The 13,431-nt window shown below is 43.6% G+C and overlaps 1 protein-coding gene across 1 annotated transcript in view; it reads right to left on the bottom strand.

The window, feature by feature from the left end:
* Positions 1 to 13,431, bottom strand: part of slc25a14 (solute carrier family 25 member 14) — a 75,209-nt gene that overhangs the window by 41,207 nt on the left and 20,571 nt on the right. Inside the window, exons 3-4 of the mRNA XM_048544760.2 lie at positions 11,989 to 12,083; positions 9,832 to 9,917 (exon numbers count right to left, since the gene is read on the bottom strand). Of these exons, the coding sequence (XP_048400717.1) occupies positions 9,832 to 9,917; positions 11,989 to 12,083 (181 nt within the window). The remainder of the gene's footprint in view (positions 1 to 9,831; positions 9,918 to 11,988; positions 12,084 to 13,431) is intronic.

Here is a 13,431-nt window from a genome sequence, read left to right as displayed (position 1 = left end):
GGGGGGGGGACATAGTTTCAAAGTGAAAGGAGGTACATACTGGGGAGATGTAAGAGGTAGATTCTTTCCTCATGGTCGCATGGGGTCCAGGGTGTACTAGCTAGATGGATAAAGAACTGACCAGGCAACAGGAGACAGAGTAGTAGTGGAATGGAGGTTTCTCAAATTGGAGACCTGTGGCGAGTGGTGTTCCACAGGGATCTGTGCTGGGACCACTGTTGTTTGTGATACACGTAAATGATTTGAAGATATAGGTGGACTGATTAGCAAGTTTGCAGATGACATGAAGATTGGTGGAGTAGTAGATAGTGAAGGGGACTGTCAGAGATTACAGCATAATATAGACAGATTGGAGAGTTGGGCAGATAAAGTTCAATCTGGGCAAATGCGAGGTGATGCATTTTGGAAGATCAAATTCAAGAGCAAACTATACAGTAAACGGAAAAGTCCTGGGGAAAATTGATGTACAGAGAGATCTGGATGTTCAGGTCCATTGTTCCCTGAAGGTGGCAATGCAAGTCAATTGAGTGGTCAAGGCAGCATACGGCATACTTTCCTTCATCGGACGGGGTAGGAGTACAAGAGCTGGCAGGTCACGTTACAGTTGTATAAGTCTTTGGTTCGGCCACATTTAGAGTACTGCATACAGTCTGGGTCACCACATTACTGAAAGGATGTGGATGCTTTGGAGAGGGTGCAGAGGAGGTTCACCAGGATGCTGCCTAATATGGAGGGCGCTAGCTATGAAGAAAAGTTGAGTAGAATAGGATTATTTTCATTAGAAAGATGGAGATTGAGGGGGGAACCTGATTGAGGTCTACAAAATCATGAGGGGTATAGACAAGGTGGATAGCAAGAAACTTTCTCCCCCAGAGTGGAGCACTCAATTACTAGGGGTCATGAGTTCAAAGTGAGAGGAGAGAAGTTTATGGGAGATATGCATGGAAAGTTCTTTACGCAGAGGGTGGTGGGCGCCTGGAATGCGTTGCCAGTGGAGGTGACAGATGCAGACACAATAGTGTTTTTTAAGATGTATTTGGACAAGTACATGGATGGACAGGGAGCAGAGGCTTAAATTCTTGATCTCACAAGGAATCAAGGGCAACAGGGAGAGTGCAGGAAAGTGGAGGTGAAATGCCCATCAGTCATGATTAAGTGTTGGCGTGGACCCGATGGGCCAAATGGCCTTACTTCCACTCCTATGTCTTATTGTCTTAAAATAGATGACAGGTTTAGACAGAAGATCTCGATCGGCGCAGGCTTGGAGCGCCGGAAGGCCTGTTCCTTGTTGTAATTTTCTTTGTTCTTTGGTAGGGGCATGGAATGCATTGCTGGAGAGGGTAGTGGAGTCAGCCTCATTAGGGGCATTTAAGCAGCTATTAGACAGGCATATGGATAATAGTATAAGGCAAGAAGGCGTAAGATAAAGGAACCTTGGATGACGAGAGCGGTGGAGCTTCTCGTCAAAAGGAAGAAGGTAGCTTACATAAGGTGGAGGAAGCTAGGGTCAAGCTCAGCTCTACAGGATTACAGGCAGGCGAGGAAGGAGCTCAAAAATGGTCTGAGGAGAGCCAGGAGGGGGCACGAGAAAGGCTTGGCAGAACGGAATTGGGAGAACACAAAGGCATTTTACACTTATGTGAGGAATAAGAGAATGCTCAAAGAAAGAGTAGGGCTGATCAGGGATCGCATAAGGAAATTGTGTGTGGAGTCTGAGGAGGTAGGGGAAGCCCTAAATGAGTTTTTTGCTTCTGACTTTACGAAAGAAACAAACTTTGTAGTGAATGAAACCTTTGAAGAGCAGGTGTGCATGCTGGAATGGATAGAGATAGAGGAAGCTGATGTGCTGAAAATTTTATCAAACATTAAGATTGACAAGTCGCCAGGCCCGGACCAGATTTGTCCTCGGCTGCTTTGGGAAACGAGAAATGCAATTGCTTCGTCACTTGCGAAGATCTTTGCATCCTCGCTCTCCACTGGAGTCATACCTGAGGACTGGAGAGAGGCAAATGTAATTCCTCTCTTCAAGAAAGGAAATAGGGAAATTCCCGACAATTACAGGCCAGTAAGTCTCACATCTGTCGTCTGCAAGGTGTTAGAAAGGATTCTGAGGGATAGGATTTATGACCATCTGGAAGAGCATGGCTTGATTAAATGCAGTCAACACGGCTTTGAGGGGGGCAGGTCATACCTCACAAACCTTATCGAGTTCTTTGAGGATGTGACTAGAAAAGTTGATGAGGGTCGAGCTGTGGATGTGGTGTATATGGACTTCAGTAAGGCATTTGATAAGGTTCCCCATGGTAGGCTCATTCAGAAGGTCAGGAGGAATGGGATACAGGGGAACTTAGCTGCTTGGATACAGAATTGGCTGGCCAACAGAAGACAGCGAGTGGTAGTAGAAGGAAAATATTCTGCCTGGAAGTCAGTGGTGAGTGGCGTTCCGCAGGGCTCTGTCCTTGGGCCTCTACTGTTTGTAATTTTTATTAATGACTTGGACGAGGGGATTGAAGGATGGGTCAGCAAGTTTGCAGACGACACAAAGGTCGGAGGTGTCGTTGACAGTATAGAGGGCTGTTGTAGGCTGCAGCGGGACATTGACAGGATGCAGAGATGGGCTGAGAGGTGGCAGATGGAGTTCAACCTGGATAAATGCGAGGTGATGCATTTTGGAAGGTCGAATTTGAAAGCTGAGTACAGGATTAAGGATAGGATTCTTGGCGGTGTGGAGGAACAGAGGGATCTTGGTGTGCGGATACATAGATCCCTTAAAATGGCCACCCAAGTGGACAGGGTTGTTAAGAAAGCAAACGGTGTTTTGGCTTTCGTTAGCAGAGGGATTGAGTTTAAGAGTCGTGAGATCTTGTTGCAGCTCTATAAAACTTTGGTTAGACCGCACTTGGAATACTGCGTCCAGTTCTGGGCGCCCTATTATAGGAAAGATGCGGATGCTTTGGAGAGGATTCAGAGGAGGTTTACCAGGATGCTGCCTGGACTGGAGGGCTTACTTATCTTATGAAGAGAGGTTGACTGAGCTCGGACTTTTTTCATTGGAGAAAAAGAGGAGGAGAGGGGACCTAATTGAGGTATACAAGATAATGAGAGGCATAGTTAGAGTTAATAGCCAGAGACTATTTCCCAGGGCAGAAATGGCTACCACGAGGGGTCATAGTTTTAAGCTGGTTGGAGGAAAGTATAGAGGGGAAGTCAGAGGCGGGTTCTTTACACAGAGAGTTGTGAGAGCATGGAATGCGTTGCCAGCAGCAGTTGTGGAAGCAAGGACATTGGGGACATTTAAGAGACTGCTGGACATGCATATGGTCACAGAAATTTGAGGGTGCATACATGAGGATCAATGGTCGGCACAACATCGTGGGCTGAAGGGCCTGTTCTGTGCTGTACTGTTCCATGTTCTAAAATAAATGCCAATCCTGTACAAATACAGCCTGGGGAATTAATAATGGAAAAAGAGGTAGCAGATTAATTAACAGATCTTCATTTTGGGGTATACAAATAACATCCCAGAAATAATTGTAAATCATGAAATGGAAAGGAAAAGAGAATTAGAAGAGCTTTCGAATTACCAAGGAAATAGCACTGTGTGAACAGTTGGAGTTGTGGTTTGAAAAGACCTCGGGTCATATGGACTTCATTCTAAGGCGGTTAGGAAGTGGTTAGTGAGATAGTTAATGGTTATAATTTCCTAAAGCCCCTAGATTCAGGGAAGGTTTAATCAAATTGAAAACAGCAAATACAGCTCCTTTATTCGAAAGGGAGGGAGACAGAAAGCAGGAATTCTAAGACGAGCTAGCTTAACAACAAAGAGAAAATGTTAGAAGCGATTGTCAAAGATGTCATAGCAGGTCACTAAGAAAAATTAAATGTCATCAGCAGAGTCAACAACGTTTTGTGAAAAGGTGGTGCACATTTAATCAATCTCCTGGAGATTTTTGAAAAAGTAACGTGGTATGGATTTTGGGAACCAGTGAATGTAATACACTTAGATTTCCAAAAGACATTTCTTAAGGTGCTACATGCAAGATTATTGCAGGAAAAAAAGACTCATGATGTAGTGCATGGACAGAAGATTGGCTAATTGAAAATAGGAAGTATGCATAATTTGTTTTTCAGATTGGCAAAATAGAACACATTGTCTGCCACAGAGACCTCAACTGATTACAATTTATACAAACAACTTAGATGAATAGAAAATGGTACAGTTATTAGAATTGTTAATAACACAAATATAGATAGGAAAGCAAGTTGTGAAGAGGACATAAGGAGGTTACAAAAATACTTGGAAATGCAAGGAAAGATGGCAGCAGGGTAAGTTGCTCCATTCTGCCATAAGTTCCTTTTTCTCTGCTTCTCTCTCCTTTAGAAATTCTATCCCCCCCTCAACTATGTACCTAAGGAGTCGGGTTGCGACCAGAAACCGCATGGCAGGAGTTGAATGCGCAGGCTGTGTCCTGCAGCGACAGCAGATCAAGCGCAGGCCAGAGCATCAGCAGGTCATGAGTGAGCCGGTTTGATGGTGAAAGCAGGCCAGTGAGGCAGTCACAGCGGCAAGAACAAGCCTTTCTCATGTCCGCAGCTGCAGCAGCCTCCTGCGTGTCAAGCGATTGGAGTGGCGCCTGCACCATCGTGGAGGTGGGACTTGGGACTCGGGACTCAGAGATCTAGACTTTTCTTTATTTTCTTGCTTACCTTTTGACTCTGTTAAAATCTTTTAATTCAGGATTCTGTAACCAAGTGGGCACTAGTGGATGGTGAGTTTATGCATTTTTCGCTGTACTTAGTACATGTGACAAATAAATAACTCTAAATTGGAGTGAGTGGGATCTTCTACAGTATAGGAGGCCATTCGGCCTATTGTATCTGTGCTGGCTCTGAAGAATGAATTCTCTTTGAGCCAGTGCTCCCAATTTGCACCTGTAACCCCGCCAATTTGTGTCTTTTCGGATAACGATCCAATTTTCCTTTCCATGCCTGAAACGAACTCGTCTTAATTTACCTTTTATCAAAATTCACTGGACTTTGGTGTAGCTCCAGCAGATTGGTAAACAGCAAATGTGACACCATTGTTCAAAAGAGGAGGTAGACAAAAGGCAGATAACTATAAGCCCGTAGCTTAACTTCTGTACAGGACAAAATGTTTAAACCTATAATTAAGGAAGAGATAGCAAAATATCAGGATAGAAATTGTTTAACTAATTTACTGGAATTCTTTCAGGATGTTATACTTGTGGTGGACAACCAGGAACCAGTGAATGTGACGTACTTGGATTCCAAAAAGGCATTCAACAAGATGCAGCCGCCTTTTGTCTGGCACCAGAGAAAGGTGAACAGTGTTAATGTACTAGCATGGAGCGAAAATTGGTTAAGTAATAGAAAGCAAAGTGCAGGGATAAACGGTTGTTTTTCTCGTCTTCTACCAGTGGCCAGTGGTATGCCTCAGGGATCAGTGTTGGCACTGTGACTGTTTACAATTGACATCAATGATTTAGAGCTGGAGACCAAGTGTAGTGTGTCAAAGTTCTCAGATGACATTAGTGATAGAGCAAAGTGTGTGGAGGACACTAAAAATCTGCAGAGGGACATAGATAGGTTAAATAAGTGGGCAAGGGTCTGGCTGATTGAGTACAATGTTGGTAGGTGTGTGGTCATCCCTTTTGGGAGGAATATTAGCAAAATGGACTATTATTCAAATGGTGAAAATTGCAGTTTGCTACTGCGCACAGGGATCTGGATGTCCTTGTGTATGAATCACAAGCAGCTGGTTTTCAGGTGCAGCAGGTAATTAAGAAGGCAGATGGAATACTGTTCTTCATTGCTGGAGGGATGGAGTTTAAAAATAGGAAGGTTTTGTTGCGGCTGGTGAGGCCACACCTGAAGTCTGTGTACAGTTTTAGAACATAGAACATAGAACAGTACAGCACAGAACAGGCCCTTCAGCCCACAATGTTGTGCCGACCATTGATCCTCATGTATGCACCCTCAAATTTCTGTGACCATATACATGTCCAGCAGTCTCTTAAATGACCCCAATGACCTTGCTTCCACAACTGCTGCTGGCAACGCATTCCATGCTCCCACAACTCTCTGCGTAAAGAACCTGCCTCTGACATCCCCTCTATACTTTCCTCCAAACAGCTTAAAACTATGACCCCTCGTGCTAGCCATTTCTGCCCTGGGAAATAGTCTCTGGCTATCAACTCTATCTATGCCTCTCATTATCTTGTATACCTCAATTAGGTCCCCTCTCCTCCTCCTTTTCTCCAATGAAAAGAGACCGAGCTCAGTCAACCTCTCTTCATAAGATAAGCCCTCCAAGTCCAGGCAGCATCCTGGTAAACCTCCTCTGAACCCTCTCCAAAGCATCCACATCTTTCCTATAATAGGGCGCCCAGAACTGGATGCAGTATTCCAAGTGCGGTCTAACCAAAGTTTTATAGAGCTGCAACAAGATCTCACGACTCTTAAACTCAATCCCCCTGTTAATGAAAGCCAAAACACCATATGCTTTCTTAACAACCCTGTCCACTTGGGTGGCCATTTTAAGGGATCTATGTATCTGCACACCAAGATCCCTCTGTTCCTCCACGCTGCCAAGAATCCTATCCTTAATCCTGTACTCAGCTTTCAAATTCGACCTTCCAAAATGCATCACCTCGCATTTATCCAGGTTGAACTCCATCTGCCACCTCTCAGCCCATCTCTGCATCCTGTCAATGTCCCGCTGCAGCCTACAACAGCCCTCTACACTGTCAACGACACCTCCGACCTTTGTGTCATCTGCAAACTTGCTGACCCATCCTTCAATCCCCTCATCCAAGTCATTAATAAAAATTACAAACAGTAGAGGCCCAAGGACAGAGCCCTGTGGAACTCCACTCACCACTGACTTCCAGGCAGAATATTTTCCTTCTACTACCACTCGCTGTCTTCTGTTGGCCAGCCAATTCTGTATCCAAGCAGCTAAGTTCCCCTGTATCCCATTCCTCCTGACCTTCTGAATGAGCCTACCATGGGGAACCTTATCAAATGCCTTACTGAAGTCCATATACACCACATCCACAGCTCAACCCTCATCAACTTTTCTAGTCACATCCTCAAAAAACTCAATAAGGTTTGTAAGGCATGACCTACCCCTCACAAAGCCGTGTTGACTGTATTTGATCAAGCCATGCTCTTCCAGATGGTCATAAATCTTATCCCTCAGAATCCTTTCTAACACTTTGCAGACGACAGACGTGAGACTTACCGGTCTATAATTGCCGGGGATTTCCCTATTTCCTTTCTTGAAGAGAGGAATTACATTTGCCTCTCTCCAGTCCTCAGGTACGACTCCAGTGGAGAGCGAGGATGCAAAGATCTTCGCAAGTGGCGAAGCAATTGCATTTCTCGCTTCCCAAAGCAGCCGAGGACAAATCTGATCCGGGCCTGGCGACTTGTCAATCTTAATGTTTTGATCTCCTTACTTGAGAGGGATGTGCTGGCACTTGGATGGGGTGCAGAGGAGGTCCACTAGGTTGATTTCAGAATTCAGAGGGTTGGCTTAGGAGGAGAGATTCAGTCGACTGGGTCTATATTCATTGGATTTAGAAGACTGAGGGAGGGATTTATAGAAACATAAAATTATGAAGGGAATAGACAAGACAGAATCATGGAGATCATTTCCACAGGCAGGTGAAACTAGAACTAGGAGTACAACGTCTAAATAAAAAAGGAGAGTTGAGAAGGAGTTTCTTCACGCAAAGGATTGTGAATCTGTGGAAATCCCTACCCAGTGAAGCAGCTGAGACTACCTCGTGTGGTTGTTTTTAAGGCAAAGATAAAGGAGATTTTTGAACAGTAATTAAGGGTTATGTTGAGCAGGTAGGTAAGTGGAGCTAAGTCCATGAAAAAAATCAGCCATGATCATATTGAATCACGGTGCATGCTCTACAGGTCAGATGGTCTACTCTTGCTCCTGTTTGTTATGTTCTTACGCATCTGCCTCCACCACATTTTCAAGCAATGACTTCCAGATACCATTCACTCACTATGTAACGTTATTCCCTCACAGAATCTTCCAGTACAGAAGAGGCCCTTCAACCCAACAAGCCCACACTTATCAAAAGAAAAACCCTAAAATCAACACTTCTACTCTGACTAGCATCAGAGATTTAAAGTTCAGCCTAGCTCCTGACTTCAGGAAGTTAGCGGCTTCCTTCTCTGTCATTAGTAACAACCTGCAACATGTCTGTCTCACTCCTTTCTTGTGGAGAAAATTCTGCTTGGTCCCCTTGGTGTCCTTCACCCCTACACCATGCAGAACTCATGAAATGGTCACAAAATCACCTGGCTCCTTTTCCACGGAATTTCATATAAATACTTGTACTACTTTGCATTGTTATCCTCTCCTGAATCATCCCTTGCCCTTTGGTACCGCGGTCTGGACTGCAATCACCAATGCCTGCAAATCTAACATATACAAATATAGGAACATAAGCCATTGAGCCCTTCACGTCTACTTTGCCATTCAACTGGATGATGGCTGATCATTTATCTTAATACCACTTCCAGGGTTATCCTCACATCCTTCACTGTTACCAGTAACTGGAAATTTATTGATTTTAGTCTTGGACATATTTGATGTTTCAGCATCTACAGCTTGCTGGGGTCAAGAATTCCAGAGTGGAAAAAACCCTTCCCACTGTATTAAATGGTTTGTCCTCCTTCAAAGGCTCCTGCCTCTTCTTACTCTTCTGCCCAGTCACCTCTTACTGCCTGGGGTGGGGGGAGAACAGAATTTATCTCCTAGAGTTTACAATTCAAGAAATTCTCATCCTTACTGATGTCAAGTGATTTCAACAGCCCTTCAAATGCAGAAATCCTGAGATTGGGCTCAAGCAGCAGGAAGCATGCTACTTCTTAGGCTCATTGTACTCTACATTAGCTGGTCCCTCTCAGGCTTATTCTTCAGTACTCTCTCTGCTTTCACTCTGTTCCCTCTAGTTTGTCATATTTAGCCTCTACCTACTTTTGACAGAACACTTCCAATCCTCAGGCTCAATGTCTTTTTTGAGAACTGTGTAAGCTTTATTCATTGATCCAATACAGCATAGGCCTTGAATAGATTACCTTTACTGTTGGGTTCGAGCCTCAAAAGGAAAGTATATTTGTGCCAACTGTGTGTGATTTGAAAAAAATCACATTGGCATTGCTTAGCATCATACCTTTGAATGCAGCTTCCCAAATCACCTCAGCCAAATTGCCCATCATGATCTCCTTTGTTTAGTTTTAAAGATTCCAGTTTCAGATTGCACTTCATTAGTTTCAAACCTATTAGAAACTTCCAATTCATAGTCAGAGTCTTTTTCCTCGGGTGGAAACATCAAATACTAAGGGGCATAGATTTAACATGAGAAGAGGAATTTAAGGAAATATGCAAGGTAAGTTTCTTTTTACACTGACGGCGCTAGCTGCCTGGAATACACTGTCAGGTGAGGTGTGAGAAGGAGAAATGTCAGCAAAGTTTAAGTAGTAGTTAGACATAATCCAGCGTAGTGCGCTGCTGGGAACATATCCCAAGACATTTCACAGGATTGTTTATTAGATGCAGTTTGAAATGTTTTGGAATATTTTATCACATTAAAAAAACACCAAAAATGCAAGCTGTTCTTATTGGGGAGCATGTGTGGCTCTGATGAAGAAACAAACGTTTAGGCTTTTGTACATGCCAGGCTCCCATTAACACACATCTCATCAAGCCATGGACTGGACTTGGCTTCCCACTGGTATATATTAAAAGGAGCATACTGTAATTCTGGGAGTAATTCCACGTACCTTTAATACGTCTGTAGGGTTAGCAATAGTTGACGAAACCACTCCAGCAAGAATCCCACATAGAACGTTTACAAGGAGCGTTTCATCTGTAAATTGAAAATAATTTACAAAAAGTGGCAAGCCAAGTCAAGGACATCCCAGCTGGAAGCAAAGCTCATACTTCAGAAAACTGTGAGTACATGTACCAAAAGGGCACAAGAGGTTTTACATTCCCAGCACCCCACTACACTGAAAATCATTTTTTTGATTTCTCGCCAGTTTATGGGCATCACTGGCTAGGCCGGTACTTACTGTCCATCTCCAATTGCCCAGAGGGCAGTTAAAAGTCAACCATATTGCTGTGGGTCTGGAGGCACATGTAGGCCAGACCAGATAAGGATGAAAGGTTTCCTTCCCTAAGGACCTGGTGGGTTTTTCCAATGGTTGCATAGTCATCATTAGACAATTAATTCCAGCCTTTTCATTGAATTCATATTGCACCACCTACTATGGTGGGATCCGAACTGGGTTACCAGAAAATTAGCTGACTTTCTGGATTAATAGTTTGGCGATAATACCACTCGGCCATTGCCTAAGGGGAGGCAGAACACCAACCAGAATGGAATTATATCTGCAAGTCTCTTTATGAAGTATAACGGAAGTACTTTCAATTGGAACTTCCAACAGTTTAGATTAGATTAGATTCCCTACAGTGTGGAAACAGGCCCTTCGGCCCAACAAGTCCAAACTGCCCCCCTCGCAGCATCCCACCCAGACCCATCCCCCTATAACTCTTACACCCCTGAAAACTACGGGCAATTTAGCATAGCTGATCCACCTAGCCTGCACATCTTTGGACTGTGGGAGGAAACTGGAGCACCCAGAGGAAACCCACGCAGACACAAGGAGAGTATGCAAACTCCACACAGTTCTCATAATGAATAACAGAGCTTTTTTTCTATCCCATCCCTGCCCTTCCTCATATACTTCGCTCACATTGGAGATCAGTTAATAGTGAAAACTAAAACGATGCCTTCCCATTTACAATCAGGGCCGAGTGTTACAGGCATTGTGACCCTACGACTAGCGGGCATGGTCTGAGATTTTGGGCCAGAACATTCAGGAGAGATGTTAGGATGCACATAGGGAGTGGTACATGTTTGGAGCTCTCTTTCACAAATACCTGTCGCTGCAAGATCAGTTGTTAATTTTAAATCTGAGATAGAATAATTAGTGTCAAACAAAGGTACTGAGAGATATGGAACAAAGACAGGTATGTGGAGTTAGGTCACAAATCAGCCTTAATGTCTGAATGGTAGAACAGGCTCAAGGGCCGAATGGCCGACTCATGTTCTTAGTTTCTCTAACAAAATAGGCTATACCCGGCCTCTGGTTTATTCTTAAGGGCAACGCCTTGACCAGAGTCACACTGCTGGTTCAAGTTTAAACAAGCTCAGCAGTTAAATGCCAGCCATCATCTAACTGGTACATACTCCACGGCAATTCCTTTATCAATCAGTACTTTTTCCTCATAGAATTTAAGATATCGTTGGCCTTTGCAGTGGTCTTCTAATGAATTGTCCTGATGAGTTTAAGATGAAAATAAATGAATTAAAATGAACCGTTGCCTTTTCAAGAGAAGAATGAGATTTGTTTTCTCTCTCTCTCTCTCACATCAAGAACTTTGCAACTTTGAAACTCTCTGCCTCAGAAGGCAGTTGGGGTGTGCGTGTGAATATTTTGACAATTTTTGAAAAAAAAAATGTCTTTTTCAGCAATTTTCAAGTTCTATACAACCAAACAGTTCTTAATATTTTCCTCTGGTAAGGCACCTGCAACTCTCTTCTTCGAGAAATAATTTTGATTTCTTAAGTGTGAACAACTTTTAAAATCAGAACCAAACTAAAACTAATAATTTCAAACTGCTTCTTGTATTATCCTCAGATTACTGGACTGTACAAAATCAACAAGAGATTTATCTAAACTTAACAAGCAGAAGCAGAAAGGGCCATCTGTTCTTGTGGGCAAGAGCTCTTGGATTGTGCTGTGCGGAGTGCAACCAGATTGGAGAATCACACCAAATATTGAAATTGCACCAAGTGTGCAATATTGTCGAGCACCAGGGTAAATTAGATTTGGGAAAATAATCACCAAATATTTATTTGAAATGAAACAAACCTTGAGGGCAGCTTACAAAAAGGCGCTTCAAACTTTGGTAAGTCCCGATCTTAATGGTGCCATAGGATGCCTGACGCAGCAGAGCTGGACTGATGCTGTAACAGGAAATAAAGACATTACAACAGATCAGCCTGTATAACAAGGCTTCAGCCCCAGTCCAATGTTCAGCATTTCAAAACATTAATACACTCATTTCTTTCATCCTTCTGACAAGACTGAATGTCCTTTTCATCTTCATACATAAGGATTTCATGTTTCAGCTTTTTTTAAGATTTCCTACAGTGTGGAAACAGGCCCTTTGGCCCAACAAGTCCACTCCGCCCCTTGAAGCATCCCACCCAGACCCATCCCCCTATAACCCACACACCCCTGAACACTACGGGCAATTTAGCGTGGCCGATCCACCTAACCTGCACATGTTTGGACTGTGGGAAGAAACCGGAGCACACAGAGGAAACCCATGCAGACACGGGGAGAATGTGCAAACTCCACACAGACAGTCACCTGAGGCTGGAATCGAACCCAGGTACCTGGCGCTGTGAGGCTGCAGTGCTAACCACTGAGCCACCATGCCGCCTCACTAGCAAGACCATAGCTCAAAGGTGGGTAGATTGGGATTATTTTCATTAGAAAGATGGAGATTGAGGGGGGTCCTGACTGAGGTCTATAAGATCATGAGGGGTACAGATAAGGTGGATAGCAAGAAGCTTTTTCCCCCAGAGTGAGGGACTCAATTACTAGGGGTCATGAGTTCAATTTGAAAGGAGGAAAGTTTAGGGGGGATATGCGTGGGAAGTTCTTTACACAGAGGGTGGTGGTACCTGGAACGTGTTGCCAGTGGAGGCGGTAGACACAGACACGATAGTGTCTTTTAAGATGTATTTGGACAGGGAGCAAAGGAATACAGACCATTAGAAAATAGATGACAGGTTTAGACAGAGGATCTCGATTGGTGCAGGCTTGGAGGGCCTATTCCTGCGCTGTAATTTTCTTTCTTCTTTGTTCTTTATTGTCCACAATACTAATCACCTCATTGAAGAGGATGAAAATACTTTAAACGTTGGTTAGTGGAGATTTAGTGGATTCTCATCTAGAACAAGTTGCCTTGAGAACAAGTTAGACAGACTTGTTAGATAGGCTTGTTTCCAATTGAGTTTAAAAGAAGTGACTTCTTGATGGAAATAATATCCTGAATGGTCTTGATAAGACGGACCTGGAATAGATATTTCCTCTTTAGGGCAAGTTTAGAATTAGAGGAGACTGTTTTAACATGAAATACTGTCTTTTCAAGAGGGGGATGAGTGTTTTTTTCCCCTCATTCGCCAAGGATTTTGCAATTTTGAAACTCTATCTCAGAAGGCAGTTGGGGTGTGCACGTGTGAGCATTCCTAAGGCATACGTTCTTGATGGCGAAGGGAATCAAAGCTTATCAGGTTAGATGAG

This window comes from Stegostoma tigrinum, chromosome 15, assembly GCF_030684315.1.
Source record: "Stegostoma tigrinum isolate sSteTig4 chromosome 15, sSteTig4.hap1, whole genome shotgun sequence".
Taxonomy (NCBI): domain Eukaryota; kingdom Metazoa; phylum Chordata; class Chondrichthyes; order Orectolobiformes; family Stegostomatidae; genus Stegostoma; species Stegostoma tigrinum.
Note: the sequence above shows the minus strand (reverse complement) of the source record. Positions and strands in the feature narration are given on the sequence as shown.